The 26,487-nt window shown below is 39.6% G+C and overlaps 1 protein-coding gene across 2 annotated transcripts; it reads right to left on the bottom strand.

Annotated features, from left to right (window-relative positions):
• Positions 1 to 100: 100 nt before the first annotated feature.
• ghr1 (growth hormone receptor isoform 1) lies at positions 101 to 24,972 on the bottom strand. Of its 2 annotated transcripts, none has more exons than XM_021601256.2 (9): positions 20,710 to 20,773; positions 13,943 to 14,035; positions 7,503 to 7,644; positions 7,108 to 7,274; positions 6,219 to 6,397; positions 2,408 to 2,552; positions 2,201 to 2,291; positions 2,012 to 2,081; positions 101 to 1,845 (listed from the first exon to the last, which is right to left on the bottom strand). In XM_021601256.2, the coding sequence occupies exons 1-9, from the start codon at positions 20,771 to 20,773 to the stop codon at positions 940 to 942; spliced, it is 1,857 nt and encodes a 618-aa protein (XP_021456931.2). In that variant the 3' UTR covers positions 101 to 939.
• Positions 24,973 to 26,487: the final 1,515 nt, after the last annotated feature.

Genomic DNA, 26,487 nt, shown 5'->3' with positions numbered 1-26,487 from the left:
TCGAACGGTTGCTATTTCTTGACGCTGTAAAATCAAATGTAGTCCTATGGAAGCAATTTAAAAGCATTAGTACTATATCAAATGAATGGACTCAGTACAGTTTAAATGTGAAAGATGTTTATGAGTAACATTATAGCTGTACAATAAAGAACCATTAGCATTTAGAGATCTCCAGAAGGATAATCTGACATTTGATAGTCCCCTTTTTGTAAGTGGTAGCTACAATATAGTAAGCAGAATTCTTTATTCTTGTTTTAATAATCACACATTTTGTATATATGCAAAATAACAGCAAACATCCAGTAAGCACAATGTCCTACTATTTTAGACTTGTTGAAAAGCCACAGTCAATCAGCAGAACACATATGGTAGATTCCCACTTGGTCACCAAATACTTCACTTTTGACACAATATTGAGATCTGTAAATACTTTTCATAGTTGTAAAGACCAATTATTGGGATTATTGTAAACAACATTATCAACAACAACACTAAGTTAAGTATTTTTCCTTGTGATGGCATTTAAAGTCACATGTAGGTGATGTTCTTCAAAATATATATTTTTATTTCACATTCATAATATGTGACGAGGTTCATATGGCCAGTTCCTGTGAGAGACCATAATTCCTTCTTGTCCTTTCCCTATTTCCTTTGTTCACTCAGTTTTTGTTTAAGTTTTTGCAGACAGGTGTGGCACCTTGAAGAACAGACCCCTCTCCTGTACTCACCATACACCTTACCAAACCTCAAAATGTCTACAGCTGTCATGTTGGGAGAAGGAACGGGAAGAGGGGGGGCAGGCAGGGAACCCTCTCATTTTTGTAGGTATGACATTTGGGACCCTACTCTTTTGATGTTTAGTCACTCAGGCACTGAATTCCCATGCCCCCTCTGATCTGTGTCCAATCACAAATGACTGGCATAGTCCCTATACCTCTGTTATGGTGTAATGTTGCCCAGTAGGTCAGGGGTCAGGTACCCCTCTGGTGTAGGTGTGGGCAGGGGAAGCTTGGTTACATCTGGCTGGGGTGCAGGTGTGGGTCCAGGCTTCAGAAGGAGGCTGTTCTGCCTGTCTACTCCCTCCACCATGGTGTAGGCAGAGACAGGGAGCAGTGGGGAGACAGGAGAGGCAGGTGGAATGGGGGGCATTTCAGCCTCAAAGTACAGGCTCTGGTACTCTCCGAAGGGCTGTCCCTGCACAAGACTACTGTCCTCTGTTGGAGCAGGCTGGCTGGCTCTCCCAGTGGGGAGTCTGGCACTCATCTTCCCAGCATCTAACTCTGAGGTGTAGCCTCCCACATCAGCATTCACCACCAGCAGCTGAAACTCATTCCTCTTCTTCTCTTTCTCCTTTTCCTTCTCATCCTTCTCTGAATTCTCATCCACATTCCTCTGCTCCTCATGTGTCAGCAGCACTTCACCAGTTAGTCTCACCTCATTCACCTGGGTGTAGAGGTCCTCCCTGCCAGGTGAAGCCCAGGGAGAATCCTCAGTGGTGGGGGTCTGGACTGGGGAGCTGGCCTTAGTGCTGGCCAGGCAAGAGGGCTCCAGGGCGCGGCTGGTGTTGGGGAGGAGGGAGTGGAAGGGGGCCTCTGGGTCAGGCAGATCAGGGTCACAGCAGCTGGCCCGGCCCGAGTCATCATCCCTGAAGCCAATGGTGATAGGGGGACAGTCTGAGGAGGCACAGTGGTCCATCAAGCACTGGGTGTCCAGCACAGTCAGCCTGTCGTTGGGCTCCTCCATGTCCAGCTCGATGAACTCCACCCAGGGGTCGTCGCTGTACAGGTCTGGCCTCAAGTCAGGGATGCCGCCCAGGATGGAGGTCAGCTCAGCCAAATTACCTTTCTATGGTAAACAACAGATAATACCTTAGAGTTAGTTTAAGGGGCAACATACACTTATTACAACCTTGCTGGTAATTCATATTGCCTCCCCATAAAACTCTAGTGGCAATGGTTTTAATGGTACAAGTAAATCATTCTAGGTATTTTTCATTGTGTGAAGTTAATACCTTAAAAAGCTCTGGGTCTATGCCTTTGATTTTGGGACCAGGAATTGGAGGCAGGAGAATCACCATGAACCTTGAAGAAAGATAGCGGAAGCGTTATTAAAAGACATGTAGCATTAGACTGTACATTTCTTTATGAAGAGGTTTGGTATTTTGAGACAAAGTGAAAGGTAAAACGTAAAAGTTTCTTACTTCTGTTGCTGGGAATAGATTAGCAGCATTAGGATGACTGCCAAACCCAAAGCAGCAAAGACAAGCAGGACAGTAACTGGAAGTCTCGACTCTGAGCACATATGGATATATAGAAAGCAATTAATACGATTCAAAACAGAGACATCATACATATTATAAACAGCAAACATTTTATATGACAGTATTTAAAAAACAATACATCAGTACCTTTAGTAGGGATGTGTATGAATATGGAGTCGCTGAATTCCCCAAAGTTACGGGATGCTAGCGTCTTGCACCTCACCCTGACCTCATTATCTGTGTTGGTGCGCAGCCCGTATAGCGATCGCTGCATTCCCTTTTCAAGGTCCACCTAGGGTTGCAGTCAAAACAGAGAGGATAAATCACCTTGAGAAATATATAATGTCATATAAAGACATGAATCAACTTAAAAGCAATAGCGCCTTGGTATGTCACCTTGGTAGATTACCCCAAAGATTCATGTTCCCTTGCATGGAAGGAGTTAACGTGAAAGAGGGAGAATGAGAGGGCAAACTGCCCTTGGAAAGAGGCAGTTTGTTCTAAATTACAATGTGGGAGGAGGCATAAGTCTTGATTATTAGGTCATTTTATTATTCACTGAAATGATCTTAAAATAATGCAGAAAATCTATTCATTTATTATTTATTTTATTTTAACAACTACACCACACCAGTCATCCAACAGACTCCCATTCAGAGCAACACACAAAAGCATCCAGGGTCAACGCCTTGCTCAAGGGCACGTCAACAAATCTTACTTCTTATTATAATTATGTTTTATTTTTACTTTATTTTTTATACTTGTTATACTTTATCTTTGACCATCATTCTATCTTCCGCCCAGCAACTCCACTCCCACTTGTTTCCAATTCCACAACCGAACCCCCAGCTTCCTTCAGCCCATCCCATCTTTCTCTGCTGGCCACCCTCTTCGGATTTCTACACAACATATATCTTTCAACTATGCTGTGATGTTTAACGTAAGATTTAAATCTATCTAATCGAATAGAATCCACAGATTGCGAGTTAAAGATAAATACTTTTACTAAGAGTATAATTATATTAATAATTGACTCTACAGATCTCCTAACATGACTATTTCTAGGGTCAATTTTAGATCAATGTTATGCATTTTCAGCCATTCCTGAACCTGAGACCAGAAACAGGCTACCTGAGGGCAATACCAAAATAAATGGTCTATTGATTCTGTATCCTCACAACAAAATCTGCAGAGCTTTGATGATTTTAAGCCCCAAATATTCAACATTTTGTTGGTGGCAAGAATTCTATAGAATAATTTTAGCTGAAAAGCATGAAGTCTTGAATCTTGCGTCGTTTTATATAGCAACTCATACACCCTGTACCATGGAATCATTACATCACAAATCTCTTCCCAACTATTTTGCAATCTGTATGTCACAGTTGTCAACATACTGGTCCTCAAATGAAACTGGTATACTTTCCTATTTATGCTATTTTTATTCCTCCGCCAGTTTTGATCCTTTATATTTGGCAGACAGACCAGTTCCCTACCTCCTCCCGCTGCCACCTGCCATCTCCATTTTTGGGGTAATGCTGTAATTGGTTGTACTCTTGGATTGAGCAGACCTTCCTGTACAATTCTGATAACTCCATGAAAGACGTAACTCTACCATTCCAATTTACAATATAATTTAAGAACAAAATACCCTTTTCAAACATCTTTCACATGAATACAGGTATTTTATCAACCAGCACATTTGAGTTCAGCCATAATATTTGATGTAATATTTGTTCTATCTTTTCAGGGGGGTGAAATTTAAATTGTAGCCAGCTCTGCAATGCTCGTTTAAAAAAGAGAGATACTAATTAATTGAAAATGAGACATGGCAATCTGCACAAAGGCAAAAAGGTAATTTTTAAACAATGGATGAGCTTTTCTTAGTAATCTACTTGAGAACCATTTAGGGTTCAAGTAAAACTTTTGAATGGAGTGAAGCTTTTAGGGAGAGGTTTAGTGCTTTTATATTTAATCATTTCAACCCACCAAATTCCTATTCATTATATAGATAGGCACTCTTTATTTTGTCTGGTTTAGCATCCCAGATAAACCAAAATATTTTTGGCTCATAAACGAATCATCAGGAGTAGGCAGCGCCATAAATAAGTAAGTGAGTAAACTGAGATATGACTAAGGAGTTAATCAGGGCAATTTTTCCATAAATAGACAGGTACTGTATATTAGTCCATATGTATAAGTGAACATGTAATTGAGTATGTGTGTGTTCATATCCACTTTATAGTGTTCAGATATTTTTACCGTTCCCATACTTTCTTTTTTTCGTAACTTGAAGTCCCTGTAGAATTTGGTACAGCCATGGAGTTATGGAGCTGTCTCGGAATAGCTGTCCATCTATAAAGAGTTTGTCCACAATGAGAAAGGCACGGTTACCCCTCTCTCTCTGTTTCCTCTGTACAGGATACAGTCTCTTGCGACGTTCGTTTATCTCACATGGAAATTGGTCATTGAGACCGAATTTGGTCTCTTTAAGCTCCCTTCCCCTGCTTTTGATCAGCTCCTTTTGTTGCTAGTGTTCAAATTCTGCAATGATTGGCCAGGGACCCTTGGTCTTGTCGCTTTGAGCTCCAAGTCTGTGTACACGGTGGAAAAACACCTGGTTTACAGTCTCTAGAGGAAATTTCAAGGCGGATTGCATGAATGCTCCCTCTGAATTTTGGTTGCGTCCTCAGGAATCCCAGAAAATATTGGATTTTCACGCATTCTACGACTTTGTATGTCTAGCAGCGACTCCTTCAACACCCTGTTTTCCCTGAGTAGACAATCCATTTTAGAATCGTGGATTTTCACCTTGGCTGTGAGTGCCTTGTTCTCTCCTTCGAGCGTGAGAATTTCCCTCTGGCTAAACTCCAAACTCCCCCTCAGCCCTAATACCTCCTCACACAACTTTTCCAGTGTTGCATGGATTCCAGCCAGAACACTAGCCTATACTTCAACGGTAAGTCAATTGTCCGTGTCTGTAGATTAATCTGTTTTTCTTTTTTTTGTCGGGTTAGAGTTATTTTGTGAGGTAGTAGGATCATTCCATGATGGAGTATGTTGTTCCTCCATAGATTAAAGCTATTGGTACTTGTCGATTACCCTCAGGATCTCCTTAGTATCCAGGTTGGCTCATTCCTGCAACTAGTTGTTTTTCAAAAGTTTTTCAAAATGTGTCTTTCCCACGACGATGGCCGGTGTCTGTAGTACAGCCACCTAGCACTGTTGTTTGGTTAGAGGTGTTTCCTAGCTGTTAAAAGCTAAACGCATCGCGGAATCCACGCAAAAACAAATACAGTAAACCTTAGTCAGGTCAAAATAATCTTTACTGCATAGTCTCAGTAGGTACTGTATGTCCAGAGAAAGGTTTATGTGAACACTGGAACACTGCTGTCACGATTGTCATAATGATTAGAACAAGGCGCAGCGTGAATAGAGTTCCACATATTTTTAATGAACTGAAACTCACTGAACAAAACAACAAACAACCAAATGAACCATGAAGCTACTAGTGTGCACACAGGCACCTAACTGTAGACAAGATCCCACACCAGAAAGTGGGAAATAGGGCTGCCTAAATATGATCGATAAACAGCTGTCTCTGATTGGGAACCATATCAGGCCAACATAGACATACAAAACCCCATAGACATACAAAAACCCTAGACATACAAAAACCTAGAGTACCCACCCTAGTCACACCCTGACCTAACCTTATCTAAGGTCAGGGCATGACAACTGCATTTAATCTTTATTGCCAATGTAAAGATTCTGAAATGACCCAATGATCTGCAATAGTGTGAACGAAATAGTCAAACAGAGTCCTCATGGAATGGGTATAGGTGGTGCCAGGAGAGTTCCTGGTCTAATCACAGAGTCAAGAAGAACTCCTAACCCAGCCCTATGCATAAAGGCCAGGGCTAGGAGTTTTTTTCCCCTGTTTTAGGGTGTGTAGACTCACCGTCCTCCACAGTGTTGAGTTGACCTCGCGGTACTGCACCTCGTACTGCAGCGTCATCCAGCCCATCGACACGTCTGCAGAGTGTGGCGGTTCCCAGCTCAACATGATATCAAAGTGGCTCCCGGTTAGACCCACATTCAGCAGGGTCCAGTTCAGCGCTATTGGAGGGTCTGGTTCCACTGGAACACATTTAAAACCACATTAGATTCACCACTTGAAATGCAGAATGGCACATCAAAAATGTAGTATATTCTAGTATAGAAAACATTAGGAACACCTGATCTTTCCATGACAAAGACTGACCAGGTGAATCCAGGTGAAAGCTAGGAGCCCTTATTGATGTCACTTGTTAAATCCACTTCAATCAGTGTAGATGAAGGGCAGGAGACTTGTTAAAGAAGGAATTTTTCAGCCTTGAGACAATTTAGACATGGATTGTGTATGTGTGCCATTCCGAGGGTTAATGGGGAAGACAAAATATTTAAGTGCATTTGATGGTAGGTGGCAGGCACACCGGTTTGAGTCAAGAGCTGCAATGCTGCTGAGTTTTCACGCTCAACAGCTTCTCGTGTGTATCAAGAACGGTCCACCACCCAAAGGACATCCAGCCAACTTGACACAACTGTGGGAGGCATTGGAGTCAACATGGGCCAGCAGCCCTGTGGAACGCTTTTTTTTGGGGGGGGGGGGGGGGGGGGGGGGGGGTGTTCCTAATGTTCGGTGTATAAAATTCAGTGATAAAATGATAAATGATAAAAAAGTTATTAGGGTTTAAAATATGGGAGATGTGTGGAGGCAGACAGAGGACACACAGGTGAGTGTAGGGTAGCTATAGGTAGCTATGAATGGAGGAATAACTGTGGTTTAGGAATACAGGGGCCAGGCTAACCGATGTCTTCCACAGTGAAGATGACCTCGTCATAGAGAATGTCCTGATCGCCAGAGCGGAGCTGGACACTGTAGGTCATCCAGACCTTCGTGTAGCTTTCATTGAAGAAGCACTCGTTTGTCCTGTCAACGTAGCGAGGACATTCACCCCACTCTTTGGGAGATATGCTGCAGGCAAGGGGAGACAACATAGAGGTTTTAATAATGTGCTGATGACAGGAAAGACTGACATCATGCACCTGACATAATTTAGATAAGAGGGAGAGACTCCCATACAGTTAAGAACTACAAATTATTTCAGAAGAAAAACTATTTGGCTCTCAAATATTTAATTTATTTAATTTCAGCCCCAGAATGTTTATCTCTCCCTTAATTTGGGAATATTTTTTCTCTCACTTCCTATCATTAATGTAGTAGAATATCCGCAGGTCTCTGGGTTCTGTGAGGTTCTGGAAAACTCCGACATTCCATCTGCAGCGGAATGTGTTCATGTCATGGGAGACACAGCCAGTGATCTGGGGGCGGATCTGGAAGAGGGCTGAGAGGGAGGCAGAGAAGGGAGGGAGAGAGAGAAGGATTGTTACGTTCTGACCTTAGTTCCTTTGTTTTGTCTTTGTTTTAGTATGGACAGGGTGTGAGTTAGGGTGGGCAGTCTATGTTCTTTTTTCTATGATTTGGGATTTCTGTGTTTGGCCTGGTATGGTTCTCAATCAGAGGCAGCTGTCAATCGTTGTCCCTGATTGAGAACCATACTTAGGTAGCCTGTTTTCACCCTTGCGTTGTGGGTGTTTATTTTCTGTTTTCATATTCTGTACCAGACAGAACTGTTTCGGTTTAATTTCGTTCTCTTGTTGGTTTTGTATTTTAGTGTTCTGAGTTCTATTAAATAATATGAACACTTACCACGCTGCGCATTGGTCCTCACCTTCTTCCAGCTATGACAAGCGTGAGAGGAGGTGAGCACACAAAGTCTATATAGACTTTCAAAAAAAGTCAAAAGTCAAACTTAAACATGAACACACACCCAGTCTAGTCAACCTATCTACGCCTGTTGCTGATACCATTTACAGGGCTGAGTTGCTCTTCAAGTGTAAGACAAACTGAGCGTAACATAACTCATCCTCGTAACATAACGCCGCATGGTGGACAGCTACGTTTTCCTGGAAGTATCCGCATACCTCTAAATCTGTCAGCCAGACTTTACCGCCCACAGGAATATCGGGGAAAACCCTGCCGTCATCTGTCCTCAGAACTGCACTTACATTGTACACTGCATCTGCCGTCATGTCATGTGTTCTCAGAACTGTACGTACATAGTACACTGCATCTGCTGTCATCTGTTCTCAGAACTGCACTTACATAGTACACTGCATGAAAACTACACTCATAGTAAGTGTTCAGAGATCTGCTGTATCTGCAGGAAAATGACAGCTGGCAATAAAATAGTGCAATTGGGAGTATTTTCTCCGAAGCCAATTACTACTACACCTGAAAAGCTGTAATATGCTGCATCTTATTACCTTCTGCTCCTAGGGGTCAATTAAGGAAACTATAAATAAGCTGTAGGAAAGATAAATGATCATTCCTATCATGTTTATGACAGCAATATGACATACAGTGGGGCAAAAAGGTATTTAGTCAGCCACCAATTGTGCAAGTTCTCCCACTTAAAAGGATGAGAGAGGCCTGTAATTTTCATCATAGGTACACTTCAACTATGACAGACAAAATGGGGAAAAAAATCCAGAAAATCACATTGTAGGATTTTTTATGAATTTATTTGCAAATTATGGTGAAAAATAAGTATTTGGTCACCTACAAACAAGCAAGATTTCTGGCTCTCACAGACCTGTAACTTCTTCTTTAAGAGGCTCCTCTGCCCTCTACTCGTTACCTGTATTAATGGCACCTGTTTGAACTTGTTATCAGTATAAAAGACACCTGTCCACAACCTCAAACAGTCACACTCCAAACTCAACTATGGCCAAGACCAAAGAGCTGTCAAAGGACACCAGAAACAAAATTGTAGACCTGCACCAGGCTGGGAAGACAGAATCTGCAATAGGTAAGCAGCTTGGTTTGAAGAAATCAACTGTGGGAGCAATTATTAGGAAATGGAAGACATACAAGACCACTGATAATCTCCCTCGATCTGGGGCTCCACGCAAGATCTCACCCCGTGGGGTCAAAATGATCACAAGAACGGTGAGCAAAAATCCCAGAACCACACGGGGGGACCTAGTGAATGACCTGCAGAGAGCTGGGACCAAAGTAACAAAGCCTACCATCAGTAACACACGTGTCCCCCTGCTTAAGCCAGTACATGTCCAGGCCCGTCTGAAATTTGCTAGAGAGCATTTGGATGATCCAGAAGAAGATTGGGAGAATGTCATATGGTCAGATGAAACCAAAATATAACTTTTTGGTAAAACCTCATCTCGTCGTGTTTGGAGGACAAAGAATGCTGAGTTGCATCCAAAGAACACCATACCTACTGTGAAGCATGGGGGTGGAAACATCATGCTTTGGGGCTGTTTTTCTGCAAAGGGACCAGGATGACTGATCCATGTAAAGGAAAGAATGAATGGGGCCATGTATCATGAGATTTTGAGTGAAAACCTCCTTCCATCAGCAAGGGCATTGAAGATGAAACGTGGCTGGGTCTTTCAGCATGACAATGATCCCAAACACACCGCCCGGGCAACGAAGGAGTGGCTTCGTAAGAAGCATTTCAAGGTCCTGGAGTGGCCTAGCCAGTCTCCAGATCTCAACCCCATAGAAAATCTTTGGAGGGAGTTAAAAGTCTGTGTTGCCCAGCAACAGCCCCAAAACATCACTGCTCTAGAGGAGATCTGCATGAAGGAATGGGCCAAAATACCAGCAACAGTGTGTGAAAACCTTGTGAAGACTTACAGGAAATGTTTGACCTCTGTCATTGCCAACAAAGGGTACATAACAAAGTATTGAGATAAACTTTTGTTATTGACCAAATACTTATTTTCCACCATAATTTGCAAATAAATTCATTAACCCTACAATGTGATTTTCTGGATTTTTTTTCTAATTTTGTCTGTCATAGTTGAAGTGTACCTATGATGAAAATTACAGGCCTCTCATCTTTTTTGCCCCACTGTATCAGGCGAGCGCTGTCCAGGTCTGTCTGTACTATAGTACATGATTATATGAATGTGTTCCCAGAGAGAGGGGAGCTTTCGGTAAACAGTCCTATTTGTTCATAGCCTTGAAGAGGCACTTAGGTCCTTTAGTAATTAGTACCATCTCCCATAATGTGCCACATCAACACCGCTGAGAGGGACAGCACAATAGCAGGTAGAATGGCTCTGGCGCCTAGGGAGAATTCACAGCTGTGTGGCTCTTCTGAGGAGAGATGCATACCACTGGCTTGGTTAGCAGCTCATCAGGGTGGCCAAAGGTTAAAAATAACTTGTTTACCAGATCCTTTTCTACCAGGAACTTCCTCGGAATGAAAAGGAAAAATCAATCCAATAATTGGCAATGCTCAAGTGTTTCATACTTGCTCAATTTCCTGTGACTGGTGAGGATTCAGCACAGGTGGTGTGTGTGTGTGTGTGTGTGTGCTGTGCACAAATTGTGACTCTACATCCAGACTCCCCATTTTGACTTAATATTTTCAAAATATAAATATGCACATGTATGTGAGTACTTGTGAATGTTCTTGAATGTCCACGTGAGTAAGTGCAGTCTGCCAAGTTGAGGTCATTTTTTTTCACACCATGTGCACAGCAGATATCACTGGCTCCAACAGGACGTTAAAGCTCAAATTTCAAACAGACCTTTCCAAGAAAACAAGGGTCAAATATAATTTTGGGCTCCAGTTATTCTAGTGTTCCAGTCGCTGGAAGGTGAACTCTTTTACAAAAATGTCCCCCACTTCTGATACAAAATGTCCTCTACTATCTCGTAAATTAGTCTACTCATCTCTCACATTAGGACTGAAAATTCAAAACATTCATTATGACTTTAATGAAAGGGAAATAGAGGGTTGTTTGATTGGCTGCTGTGTACTAGGAGGAATGGAGGGAGGAAATGGGTGTTTTAATCAAGGGGTTTCTAAATGCATAAAGTAATTCTCTGTAGAGTACACATGATGATGAGCGCTAGCACTGGATGATTTATAGCAGGGGTGTCACTCGTTCCATGAAGGGCCTAGAGCAGAAACAGGCCCGCGGGCCATTTCTGGCCCGCTGGGCACTTCAATCCAACCCGCGAGACATTATTACTCCCCAATTTCGCGGTATCCAATTGGTAGTTACAGTCTTGTCCCATCGCTACAACTCCCGTACGTATTCGGGAGAGGCGAAGGTCAAGAGCCCTGCATCCCCCGAAACACGACCCAGCCAAAACGCACTGCTTCTTGACACAATGCCTGCTTAATCCGGAAGCTAGCCACACCAATGTTTCGGAGGAAACACCATACACCTCGCGACTGTGTAAGCACCCGGCTCGCCACAAGAGTCGCTAGAGTGTGATGGGACAAGGAAATCTCAGCCTGCCAAACCCTCTCCTAACCTGGACGACGCTAGGCCAATTGTGCGCCAAATCATGGGTCTCCCAGTCACGGCAAGCTGTGACACAGCCTGGGATCGAACCCGGGTCTGTAGTGACGCCTCAAGCACTGCGATGCGGTGCCTTAGACCGCTGTACAACTCGGGAGGTCCCCGCAAATTGATTTTAACAAACAATTGGTCCCCCCAAAAATGCGGCCCTCCGTTGAATTACATTTCATAATCCTGATGTAGCCCTCGACCAAAAAGTTTGCCCACCCCGTGACCTAGAGTCTGCTGGTTTTTCCTTTCAATTAAGACCTAGACAACCAGGTGAGGGGATTTGCTTCCTAATTAGTAACCTTAATTCATCAACCAAGTACAAGGGAGGAGCAAAAAACCCGCAGACTCTCGGCCCTACATGGAATGAGTTTGACACGTGCTTTATAGAATCTAATTCACTATTTTCTCTCTCCTATGTGCATCACTGACGTATGCCAGATACACATACACAATTATACAGATGAAAGGGATGGTGCTATTGCCTTACCAACCTCTCGATGTTTCTTCTCATTTGGAGTGATGTTTGTGCAACGTGTGTATTAAAATACCCTGCGCATTAAAACACCCATTTCCTTCCTCCATCTCTCCTATTACACAGCAGCCGAACAAACACAACCCTCTCCTTCCCTTTGATTAAAGTCAGGATGAATGTTTTGACTTTTCAGTCCTACTGTCAGAGAGTAATTCACAAGATGGTGTTTAAAAATAAATATGTACCTAACATAAATGTACATCGAGTCTTTACCTATTCTGTTTGTTCCAGAAATCAAAAGCAATTACATGTGAAAAGTACAATTTTTCCCATTTATGGTAGAGAAAAGCTTACGTGAAGGACAGCTGGTGTTATATATTGTAGCTACTTAAGTAGACACTTTAAAGCAATAGCTGCAACCAAGGTTGTCCCCTTCAATTGAACATCTTTAAAGCTCTGTGAGACAAAAACTTGGTTTACTCTAGTATGGGAAGCATTGAAAATGTGTAATTTCTGTCTGTGTGCGTGAGCTGGCAGTGTCCTCTCCTCCTGCACTGTTCTATGTCCATCTGTTTCACTCAGACAGTAACCTTTTTGGCTGGGTCCTGCTGATTCTCAGAAAATAAAATCGAGTATATTTTTTGCTGGTCGCTCAAACCCTTTCACCCATTCTGACAGAGTGTGAAGTACCACTTACTGGAAACAGAATAACTCTGTCAAAGCACCACTGCCAAAGCTTATAAAAATCTGAGACAAAAGAGACTTACGGTAGAGTGAAAGCTTCTATTCAATACGTCAGCGCTAAAGAGTTATATAACGTGTATAATGTTGCATAACATGAAGAAACACTTAGGAGAACTGTGTGACTTAATCATAAAGGCCTGAACCACCTAGGAATAGAACGTTCTGCACTCAAACTTTGTACATTACAACGCTGCATCTGTTGAGAGGGGGAGTCTGAATAACTAAACCGTTTCCCACAGTGCACCACTCACTGCTCCCACTGCCCCCTCCAGAATTCCTGGAAATCCTGTTCCTGGGAAGAACTCGATATGTGCCCATGCATGCATGCTTATTTAGAGCACGTGTTCTAAGAGGTTGTAGTAGTCTGTATAATAAACTACACAGTGCCATTGCATTTTCATAAAGCATATTACAGAGTTTTCACAAATAAGCATTATATTTATGTATTTTTAATGTAACACTTAAACCAGAGTGTGTAATGAGATCATTCATATTGTATATCAGTAATCTATTCCTCTAAGAGTTAACTTAAATGTGTTCCACGCAGTTAAAGTGTGATGATACCCCCCTGGTGTGTACCCATAACATGTACCCATAGTGTGATGAAACCCCCTGGTGTGTACCCATAACATGTACCCATAGTGTGATGATACCCCCTGGTGTGTACCCATAACATGTACCCATAGTGTGATGATACCCCCTGGTGTGTACCCATAACATGTACCCATAGTGTGATGAAACCCCCTGCTGTGTACCCATAACATGTACCCATAGTGTGATGATACCCCCTGGTGTGTACCCATAACGTGTACCCATAGTGTGATGATACCCGTTGGTATGTACCCATAACGTGTACCCATAGTGTCATACAGTATATCATCCAGCACTATATAGTGTACATACTATACTGTCCTTAGCAGGAATTCTACATGCAAAGGAAGTACTTGACTTATATGTTAGGTCAGTATTGATAGTCCTGTGAAAGGAAAGCCCTTCTAGTTTGGTCTGGTTCCTCATTGATCAAAAGGTACCTTGTTTAGAGGTGGGCGGCTCCTGCGATAAAACTGGAAGGATGAGGACGAGGCAGATGAAGAGAATGTGGGAGGTTGCCATGATGTTTGACCCTAGAAAAACATGACAGGAGAGTTATTGAGTTATATGAGTTATTTCACTGTATCATCTCCACTGAACCATAACCCTAAAACGGACCAGATAAAGGTACTGTACTCCCATACCCTTATATAAGTCCAGTCTGGAAATTAGGGAGGGATGTTTAATTATAGAATAACGATTCACTTTTTCAATGCTAGTTAAGGATATTTTAGTTTTCAAATTGAATTTATTAACTACAAAAAGGGTAATAAAAAAAGAGATTAATCAGATATCAAATTATATATACAGTACCAGTCAAAAGTTTGGACACACCTACTTAGGGGTTTTCTTCATTTTTGATGAAGACATCAAAACTATGATATAACACATATGGAATCATGTAGTAACCAAAAAAGTATTAAACAAATCAAAATATATTTGAGATTTTTCAAAGTAGCCACCATTTGCCTTGAAGACGGATTTGCACATTCTTGGCATTCTCTCAACCAGCTTCATGAGGTAGTCACTTTGAATGCATTTCAATTAACAGGTGTGCCTTGTTAAAAGTTATTTTGTGGAATTTCTTTCCTTCTTAATGCGTTTGAGCCAATCAGTTGTGTTGTGACAAGGTAGGGGTGGTATACAGAAGATAGCCCTATTTGGTAAAAGACAAAGTCCATATTATGGCAAGAACAGCTCAAATAAGCAAAGAGAAATGACAGTCCCTCATTACTTTAAGACATGAAGGTCAGTCAATCTGTAAAATGTCAAGAACGTTAAAGTTTCTTCAAGTGCAGCTGCAAAAACCATCAAGTGCTATGATGAAACTGGCTCTCATGGGGACCGCCACAGGAAAGGAAGAACCAGAGTTATCTCAGCAGTATAAGTTCCTTAGAGTTAACTGCACCTCAGATTATAGCCCAAATAAAAGCTTCACAGAGCTCTAGTAATAGACACATCTCAACATCAACTGTTCAGAGGAGACTGAAACCACTACTAATGGACACCAATAAGAAAAAGAGACTTGCTTGGGACAAGAAACACCAGCAATGGGGGAAATCTGTCCTTTGGTCTGTGGAGTCCAAATTTTGGTTCCAACTGCCGCGTCTTTGCGAGACAAAGAGTGGTGAACGGATGATCTCCGCATGTGTGCTTCCCACCATGAAGCATGGAGGAGGAGGTGTGATGGTTCTTTGCTGGTGACACTGTCTGTGATTTATTTAGAATTCAAGGAACAGTTATCCAGCATGGCTACCACAGCATTCTGCAGCGATACGCCATCCCATCTGGTTTGCGCTTAGGGGACTATCATTTGTTTTTCAACAGGACAATGACCCAAAACACACCTCCAGGCTGTGTAAGGGCTATTTGACCAAGAAGGAGACCAACAAGTTCTCAGCTTACGTGGGAACTCCTTTAAGACTGTTGTAAAAGCATTCCTCATGAAGCTGGTTGAGAGAATACCAAGAGTGTGCAAAGCCGTCATCAAGGCAAAGGTTGGCTACTTTGAATAAAACATATGTTTTTGATTTGTTGGGACTCTTTTTTGGTTACTACATGATTCCATAGAAAATATTAAGAAAAACCCTTGAGTAGATGTGTCCAAACCTTTGACTGGTACTGTATGTATATTATATATATTTGTGGCATGTATGTAAAATGTGTGTAGAATGTACTTATGTAGCTTATTTTTAATATAGTATATTCTACCTACTTATTTTTAAAGCACATCTCCTGAAGAAGATATAACTTTTGTCTATTTCTGTGCCACCAAATGTTTGCATATACTGGTAAAGTTACCAGGCTGCATGATATGGGCAAAAAATCTAATCGTGATTTTTCAACTAAAGATCTTGATTTGACTTGAGATAGAGATCAAAACATTTAGGTGTTTGAATCATAGAAATAGAATTTTAGAGCTAACGTTTGCTTTGCCCTAGATAGTGCATTTAGCTAAATGGCATTTAGTTAGCCAGTTAGCTAGTTAGCGATTAGCAATACTGATCATCACTGGCTGTAACACTGTAGTTAGCTTACACAAGTAACACTGTAATCATGTTATTGCATTGCAAACTAATGAAGTTTATGTAATTACACAAGAGGAATAAGTAGGGACTGTTCATAAAAAAGAGAGTGGCTATCATGAAATGTGATTTAATTAATTTCCATATTTCCAGGTATCAAAAGTGAAAGTGAAATGGACATTCCTGGGGCCAAGCCTCCTGCCATCCAGGACATATACTGTATAATAGGCAGTGTCAGAGGAAAGCGCATAAAATTGTCAGAGACTCCAGTCACCCAAGTCATAGACTGTTTTTTCTGCTACTACACGGCAAGCTGTACCGGAGCGCCAAGTCTAGGACCAAAAGGCTCCTTAACAGATTCTTCCCCCAAGCCATAAGACTGCTGAACAATTCATCAAATGGCCACCAGACTATTACATTGACCCCCCCCCCCCCCCCCCCCTCCACCCCCTCCATTTTCTTTGTACACTGCTGCTGCTCGCTGTTTATTATCTATGCATAGTCATTTCACCCCTACCTACATGTACAAATGACATCAACTAGCCTGTACCCTCGCAGACTGACTCGGTACCAGTACCCTTTGTACATAGCCTTGTTATTGTTATGTTATTGTGTTACTTTTTATAAAAATATTTTTTTAAATTCATAACTCTTCTTGAACTGCACTGTTGGTTAAAACCTCTTTGGGATAGGGGCAGCATTTTCACTTTTGGATAAATAGAGTGCCCAATTTCAACCTCCTGCTACTCATGCCAAGAATATAAGATATGCATATTATTAGTAGATTTGGATTGAAAACACTCCGAAGTTTCCAAAACTGTTTGAATCATGTCTGTGAGTAAAACAGTACTTATGTAGCAGGCAAAACCCCGAGGACTAATCATTCAGAATGATTTATTTTTGAGGTCACTGTCTGTTAAATGGGTTCTCATGGGGAAACGATATTTCTTAGGCACTTGTTTGCAGTTCCTACCGCTTCCACTGGATGTCACCAGTCTTGGGAATTTGGTTGAGGTTATTCCTTATTCCTCATTCCTGTGCAATGAAGAAGTACGGCCATCTTGGAAAAGGGTAACGCTGTTGAGAGTTGGGCAAGACTTGAAAAGTAGCGTTCATTTCCTCTTGTCCTCTATTGAAAACAGATAGACCCGTCTTCAATTTGATCGATTATTAACGTTTAAAAATACCTAAAGTTGTATTACAAAAGTATTTTGAAATGTTTTGGCAAAGTTTACAGGTAACTTTTGAGATATTTTGTGGTGACTTTGCGCAAATTGAAAGCAGTTTCTTTCTGGATTAAACGGGCCAAATAAATGGACATTTTGGATATATATGGATGGAATTAATCAAACAAAAGGACCATTTGTGATGTTTATGGGACATATTGGAGAGCCGACAAAAGAAGCTCGTCAAAGGTAAGGCATGATTTATATTTTATTTCTGCATTTTGTGTAGCACATGCAGGGTTAAAATGTGTATTTTAATTTATTTCTTTGTTTACTGCTGTGCTATCATCAGATAATAGCTTCTTATGCTTTAGCGAAAAGCCTTTTTGAAATCTGACATGTTGGCTGGATTCAGAACGAGTGTAGCTTTAATTTGCTATCTTGCATGTGTGATTTAATGAAAGTTTTAATTTTATATGATTTTATTTGAATCTGGCGCTCTGTGTTTTCCCTGGCAATTGGCCAAGTGGGACATTTGCGTCCCCCTATCCCAGAGAGGTTAAGGGCTTGTAAGTAAGCATTTCACAGTAAGGTCTACACTTGTTGTATTCGGCGTATGTGAAAAATCTAATTTGGTTTGACTTCTTAAGTCTGTGGCAGTCTTGACTCCTAAAGAACACAAAAAAAAAGAAGTACTGAGAGGGGGAATGGGATGTGCTGGAGCTGGGCATTGGTGGGAAGTTAATGATTCATTTGTTGTTCTTAACGCTTCAGATGGTTAACTGATTCAAAATTATATTTGTTGCTCTTGATGAAGTAACATTTGCTCATTTGCTCATTACCGTAATGTGGTCCATAACATGGTAGATGACCGAAATGCATCATCAATGATAAAATATTCATAGAAAAATATGACTGAAAACTAAATATTTGAGCTTTGCATAAAATGTGCTGTTTAAATTTATGTACTTTTTTATATTAATAATAGTTTAAAACATATATGGGTCAAAGACAAAAGGTTTTCAAAGTAAAAAAAAAAAAAAAACAGCAATTACAATTCCCTAAAAAGCTTTCTTATGGTCATTGGAGTGTTACCTATGCCCTTACATTAGTTATATTCAAGAATAAAGCCAATCATTCATTTTTATTGTGATTTGTATGAATGTGCCCTAGTAAAATGTAATTCAGTATAACATTAAGTGTTTTTTTATGTCATTGTATGCCCATTTATCATAATCACTAGTTATATATTCATGCTTAGACTGGCAGAAATGTAACTACCCAGAAAAAATGACATTCTTTTATTTTGAATAGCACATATTTGATTTGTCACAGGTACAACTCATAATTTGTTGAAGGTTTTTTACAAAAACTTTCCGCCTTACACTGAAAGAAATGCTAAAATCTTTGAAAATATCTTTCACTCCTTCCTTTGAGATTTGTTTTTGTCTCTCTGAGTCAACAAAATAAAGATATTGTATTTTAATATAAAATACTGATGTTATACTGCACCCTGAATGACACATATCACTAAGGCCCACAAATATTGATTAAATGTGATTCCTTCAGCAATAACAATAATGAGTTTCCTTCAGTTGATACTGGAGTTAAGTTTTTTCACGGCGCCTCCTCTGATTCAATCTCCACTTTTCCCACTTTTTTTCAGATTCAGATTGTGTCATTGTATGGATCGGTGGATGAACAGGATTGACATCCTTCTTTCATCTATGATAGCTAAAAAATGAAAATGTAATCATTATGACACTGGCACAGAATAGGATTCACATCCATTAAATGTTATTAGTAGTCTATTAATAATAGGCCATACAATGAAAACACTTAATCAAAGTTTAAAAGTTAAATCAACTCCATCTCCTTATCTCTCCCAAACATGTTTTGTTACTATTTAATTTCTAATGTTAATAATAATCCCTTTACTATAATTTGAGCCTGCAGCAACAATTTACGTTGCATTAAATTGCATTATTACACAATTATTACATGATAGTTAATGTTGTAATTATACTTTGTTACACTGTAACGGGTAAATGTCTATTTAATGCAGGTACACAAATGCAATTTCAAGATACCTACACAAAATAGATAAAATGCCCATCAAACTACTTCAAATCAAACTAGTACATGCTTGATTTTTCATATAGTGCCCCAAATGTGAAGCAGCTATGAACTAATATAATTCATTATCCAGTTTTTATCCATAATTGTGTGTGCGTGTGTAATATTATATTAATTAATATAATCCATCAGTTATACCTTAAATGCAATGAAATTAAACATGAACTACAGTGCAAAAGTGCAACTTAATGTTAAGTATTATCCACCTAGCTTTATATCCTAGTACATCCTATTCTGTTGCTGACAGTAGCATGAGACCATGAAAACAATACCTTGCTTTTTTTCTGGCTAGTCTTTCCTCCCTAGTAACTGGATCTGCATTAATATTTTGTCTGTGCTGTGCAGCCCTCTTCTTATTAGACAACGACATATACAGTATAAAGACAATGCCTTGAAATACCTTAAAATGCCATAAAATTATTTAAAATTATAATATTCCGTATTTATACAAGTAAATATGAATTGCATGACTAAATGTTGTAACTAATGAAAACATGGGATAACAAAGCTACTGTCATTCAGCATAATGGGTGACATTGTGGTATACCATGAAACTTTTGTTGTGCTGAAGGACAAAAGCATGATACTGAAGGACGGATTTCATACATAAACATATTTAACCATTTCCTTGGCCACCTATATAAAGTAATGACCTTGACCTATAAAGATTATCCTTACTTTTCATATTTAATATATAGCATTTTATAAAATAACATTAAAAGTATATTTTCCGTGTTGTACTGAAGGACATGTGTTTTTGTCACAAATGTTACTAGACGGTTAAAAGGTGAAATCATCAAATATTTCAGAGATTTACTCACCTCATCACATTGCTAGAGGGTCTTCAATGGGTCTTCTTTGTGATGTCACACACTGTCACATGATTACCATCATGTGATATACTTTAACATGGCTTTTTACCCTTGTTATACTGAATGTAATTGATGAAGCGCAAAAGTCCAGACAAAAGTTATTCAAGTTTTTAAATATTTCTTAGATACAGTATATCACCCCTTATTCTATATATTGTTGCAAGCACTAACACAATTATGCCATGGGTGTTCATTTATATTTTTAAGATGAATTTCTACATTTAAAATCACTTTTTTAATTAGAATTTTAACCCGGACAGTGACACTGAAGGATATTTTTTACACTTTAGAGATCAATAACTCCCTTAATTTAATAGTTTGCAACACAAATATTTCTGGGTCAAAAGAAGGATTGAGTGAGTGTTGAGTGATTAAATATTATATTTATACATATTTATAGTTTTATGTTAAATGAATGGCCTTCGGACACCAAATCTACACACCACGACCCATATTATAAACAAAATCCAGGTTATGAACATTACAGTAAGGATAACTTTTTTTTTACCCCCTTTTTTCGTAGTATCCAATTGGTAGTAGTTACTGTCTTGTCTCATCGTTGCAACTCCCATACGGACTCGGGAAAGGTGAAGGTCGAGAGCCATGCGTTCTCCGAAACACAACCCAACCTGGAAGCCTAACGCACCAATGTGTCGGAGGAAACACCGTACACCTGGCGACCTGGTCAGACAAGGATATCCCTGCCTGCCAAGCCCTGACTAACCTGGATGACACAATAATTCAAACAAAATTATTTCTTAAAATTATAAAAATGATGTCTACTTTGTTCATTATTCCTGGTTTTCCTGGGGGGTATTGAATTTGACTGTTCGGCCACATTTTGAAACCTGACAAAGTCAACAGTCCACTGTTGAACATGACATTTGTTCTGCAGTCAACAACTCTGGGCTGAGTTGTGTCCAGGGTTTATGAAATCAATCCCTCCTACATCCTGGCCCCATTCCAGTTATTTTTCCCTCTCTATGAAAAATATAAAGGGTCGTTCCAACAATTCAGTGCTTTTGAAAAATGTAAACTTGGTAAAAAAAAAAGTTTGATTTCACCCAATTATAGCATTCTGTCATAAAGAGCACATGTTCAACTTCATAAAAAACACTCCCATCTCAAGAGGTTAGATAGAAAAAATTACTATAGTAAGTACCTATTAGGCACCAAATAAAGTAACATGGTTGACCGTAACAGGGTTGATGATTTCATTTTAAATCAACAATGAATTCCCTTGTGACAAGGAGAATGGAAGCTTGTTATGTCCAATAGGGAGGGGTAATTTAATGAAAGCTTCACCCAAAAAACAGTTAAAACATTTCTAGCCATTTATTTTGCAAGTCTTTCTTCATATTACATATGCATTTAATTCTTCATGTGCTTTATATTAAAGGGCACTTAATTTAATATAACATGCTTTTAAAATGCAATATTGGTGCACAAATCTGTGGTGGGGCAAGCCAGCAGAAAATACGGAGTGTTGTGCCATGATTGGCTCAGTGTTCTGTGACTCATGGGGACACTACATCACTGCCAAGTCTAAGGGTAGAGATAGAAAATTCAAGTTTCTTGGGTACTGCCATAATCTTTATATCCATAAAAACTCAGTTTAGCTGGCACGCTTCAGTCAATAATCCACCGAGTTTCCCTCCATCAAAATGCATACAAAATTAATCCCAAACATTACTAATAAACTTTTCCAAACAAGTCAAACAACGTTTATAATTAAACCTTAGGTACCCTAATACGTAAATAAACGATACAATTTAAGACGGACAATCGTTATTGTCTTTACCGGAGAAAAATACCAAAGAACGCGCTCTCATTCACGCGCTTGGAAACACTACACCCAAAATGGGAGCCACCTAGAAAAACTACAATTTCTGGCTCATTTTTCCAAAAAACATCCTGAAACTCTTTCAAAAGACTGTTGACATCTAGTGGAAGCCCTAGGAATTGCAATCTGGGAGGACTTCGCATTATAATAAAATTGACAGCCATTGAAAATAGTGGTAGGCTGAAATTATTTTTTGGGGGGTATGGTTTGTCCTCAGATTTTTGCCTGCCATAATCAGTTCTGTTATACTCACATACATCATCTGAACAGTTTTAGAAACTTTAGAGTGTTTTCTATCCAAATCTACCAATTGTATGCATATCCTAGCTTCTGGGCCTGAGTAACAGGCCGTTTACTTTGGGCACGCTTTTCATCCGGACGGGAAAATATTGCCCCCTACGTAAGAGAGGTTAAACTAGGAAAAGATACCCTTAATCTTAGATTTGGGACCCCACAGCCACTCCACTGAATAGCAGGCTAATGATTGCTTTGCAATGCTCGCAGTTAGCCTGTGATTCCTTCCAAACCACATTGTTGAATTTGTGATTTCCAACTGACTGTGTAATGTTTATGTCCAATGACTGATGAGCACCGATACGTTTTATCTATAATTTGTCTTCAGTATTTCTCTTCATATGTCAAGGATTAAAAACGATTTGACAGTAGATTGTTGACTTGATTCATGATGATGACTGCTAGCTAATATTTTAAAAGTACGATGTTGACATTATCGAACAAAAGGAACATATGGTCCTTTTGTTCGATAATGTCAACATCGTACTTTTAAGATGTAACTGGGACCTTTTGGAGTGCCAACAGAAGAAGATCATCAAAAGGTAAGGCATTTATTATATCTCTATTTCTGACTTTAGTGTCGCACCTGCCTGGTTGAAATATGTTTTTCATGGTTTTGTATGCGGGGCGCTGTCCTCAGATAATCGGTGTGCTTTCACCGTAAAGCCTTTTTGAAATCTGACACAGCGGCTGGATTAACAAGACGTTAAGCTTTATTTTGATGTATTACACTTGTGATTTTATGAAAGTTTAATATTTATAATTCTGTAGTTTGAATTTCGCAATCTTCATTTTCACCGGATGTTGGCCAGGTGAGACGGTAAGAAGTTAAAATGATAAACATTCAACATTGGACATACTGTCAATGAAGCATGATTTGTGCTCGGAACTTGGAACTGCAAAATCTGACTTTAGTTAGTTCAAGACAACTGGGAACTCGGGAAAAACAAGCTACAACTGGGAAAATACATTTTGAACTTTCACCAACTTGGGCCTCTTTCTAGAGTTTTGACCTGAAGATCACTGACGCCATCATGATTCAATGTTTTTTCTTCTTCGAGTTCCCAGTTGTCTTGAAAGCACCATAAATCCAGAGAGTGCCAGACTTTGATGACAAGTTTGATGACAAAATTTGCCCACAAAGGACCGCCACGCGCCACCTTCCTGTTCAAGTGAGCACAGCACAACAAGGTGAGTCCAAAGATGTCTTGATGCTGCTGCATAAATTATGTAATATGCCAGGGAGATATGTATACTGTAGCTAAGAAAGTAATACTAAGTGTATGTTGTGTAGTAAGCTGTTAGTAGCGCATGTGCCTCACCCTAATAATTTGGTCTATTTTCATCTCTTAATTTCAGCTACTGTTCTGACTTGGTGGTGCACATGTAGCCTATAACCTGTTTTTGAGAAATATAATCATTGAATATTGTAAGAGCTTTCATTGTCTGCTTCATATGCCCCATTTATTTATCCTACGGTTCTGACTTGGTGTACAGGGAGAACACTGTAAGAATGGCCCATGTTCTGAATTCTGTAACTGTACATTTCAAAAGTGCTGAACAAATAGTTATATTCACTACATCCGTCCTAGCTCGCTCATTAATGTCTTCATCGAAATTACGGATTGCCTCTTATCCGTTCATTGTCCCGGTATTCCATAGTTTGTACATCTCAATTGTCAGTAGAAACCACATTTGTTTAAGCAAGTCAGCCAGTAAGAGGCTGAATTAACTGTTTCGCTGCCAGACAAGGCTCCGCTGATAGCCAGGTGTAGCAGTGTTAAGGTATTGGGACTGCTGTTGGGACTGCTGTTGGGACTCCGTTTGTCACCATTATAGTGCAATTAATGCATTGGTTAGTGTTGTGTAGTGGCTTTGCTGGCATTCACCCCAGGTTTTTGTTGTTGTTGACTCACCAAGATTTACATGCTAAAATCGCCACTGAGCTACACTAAAGGAAATGGTCAAATCTGTTCAAAGGGGGAGAAGACCTTTCAGTAGATAAGTAATTATTTCAATCCAAAGTGTGTATTTGATTACCAGTGTTTAAATGTATACGTATTCGTATTGAAATTTTAGTATGTTCATTAATACATACACATCTGAGGAAGCATTGTCATTTAGACAGATTGTTGAAGAAGATATCAACAAACATCATATTCTTAATTTTATGAGGACAGTCATGTGTTTTAGACTTTAAAATATACAAAGTGACTTTAAATCTTTAAAATATTTCAATTAAACCTCCCCATACACACACAATTTAACTGAAAGTGGGCATATGCAGTAGACTAGATTGAATAAACTTCTTTGAACAACAAAATACTGCATACTACCTAACCCTGGTTTTAATATCTATGCAAACTACTCACCGTATCAGCAAGTTGTATATCGCTGTTGTTTTCTTCAAAGGCGAAACGCTCGTCTCGGCTGAAGACGGGAATCCTTGCATTTGGTAGACCACAACCAAAAACGTTCATGGCTTTAAAAAAAACACAATTTAAACGTGGCAATATTCGACATATGTAATGTTGAGAACAGGTTGCAACTTGTAGCAAGACACATAGCTTTTTCTGTCTTGCACAGAGATTCTAAAAATCTCTGGCAGGCAGCTGCTTTTTTTTAGTGTGGACTGCGGAGGATGGTGGGGGATGTCTGGTCGTCTATCCTAGGCGCGCTCAAGTTGCCAGAGCCAACATTACAGCGCCACCTCCTGGTAAATATTTGATATAACATACACGACTACAAATAGTTATTTACACATTTAAGCACCAAAATTACATAGCCTGCAGTTCAGACATGAATAAAAACCGTTGTCATAGCTTCGTCAGGTGATTCATCATGTTAAACACTATTATTGCACACAGAGTGAGTCTATGCAACTTAATATTTGACTTGTTAACCCCATTTTCACTCCTGAACTTATTTAGGCTTACCATAACAAAGGTGTTGAATTTGTATTGACTCAAGACATTTCAGCTCTTCATTGTTTTTTAATGTTTTTTAAATGTCTAAAAACATAATTCCACTTTGACATTATGGGGTTTAATATGTGTATGTCAGTGACACAAAATCTCAATTCAATCAATTTAAAATTCTGTCTGTAACAACAAAATGTGGAAAAAGTCAAGGGGTGTGAATACTTTCTAAAGGCACTGTATGTTATCATTTAATTTAGGATTCCATCAACACCACAGGCCTTTCTGAGTTGGAGAGTTTGTATTTTGTCCTGTAGTTCATTCAATGTAAGTGGAGAATCCAGTGGGTTCTTATTGTCTGATTCTAAGATTAGTAATTGATCATGTCTATGTTTATGCTGTTTGTTCTTTGTTATAGAGCCAAAAAGATTGGAGAAATGGTTTATCCATCTCCATTTTGGGTAGATAGCTCTTCGTATAGTTGTTTGTTTAGTGTGTTCCAATTTTCCCAGAAGTGGTTAGATTATATGGGTTCTTCAATCCCATTGAGTTGATTTCTGACATGCTGAAGGCATAGGCACAGGTTTTCTCGGTCTCTGTTTTTGCTTGGAAAAGTTTCTCCATTTCTTTCTTAGGTTTTTGCATTCTTCATCAAACCATTTGTCATTGTTAGGTTGTCTGGAAGCTGAAAGGTCAAATATACTGTTTACACTTAGAAAAAAGGGTTCCAAAACGGTTCTTTGTGGATGGACAGGGTTCTACCAAGAACCGATTGGATCAGAATAACCCATTTTGGTAGACAAGGGTACTTTGTAAGGCAAAGGGTTCTACCTAAAACCTTTAACATCCAAATAACACTTTTTAGAATAAATTATTCTTTGGAAGGCGAGAATGATTCTTTGGCAGGCAAGAAAGGTTCTACATAGAACCATATAGAATATTTCTCAGCATGCCTTATTGCAGGTAGATTCTCAGAATTGCTTGTTTTGCTGTAATATCACGTTGATTGGTTGATACATTTGATGCTACACAAAGATAAATTACATACAGTTTTCTAAACTAATCCAACGTGATGGAGTTATTGCATCTGTTAAGGAGATGGTCTTCCCTACCCTGGCAGTCGTTCTGAATGCAGGTTGTGGGTGATTAAAAAAGTCTGCTTTGATTCCAATAGGAATTACACATCACTTTGCAGGCCCGTATAATGCGACTATGCAAAATGTGTACAAAA

Source organism: Oncorhynchus mykiss, chromosome 5 (genome assembly GCF_013265735.2).
Source record: "Oncorhynchus mykiss isolate Arlee chromosome 5, USDA_OmykA_1.1, whole genome shotgun sequence".
NCBI lineage: Eukaryota > Metazoa > Chordata > Actinopteri > Salmoniformes > Salmonidae > Oncorhynchus > Oncorhynchus mykiss.
Note: the sequence above shows the minus strand (reverse complement) of the source record. Positions and strands in the feature narration are given on the sequence as shown.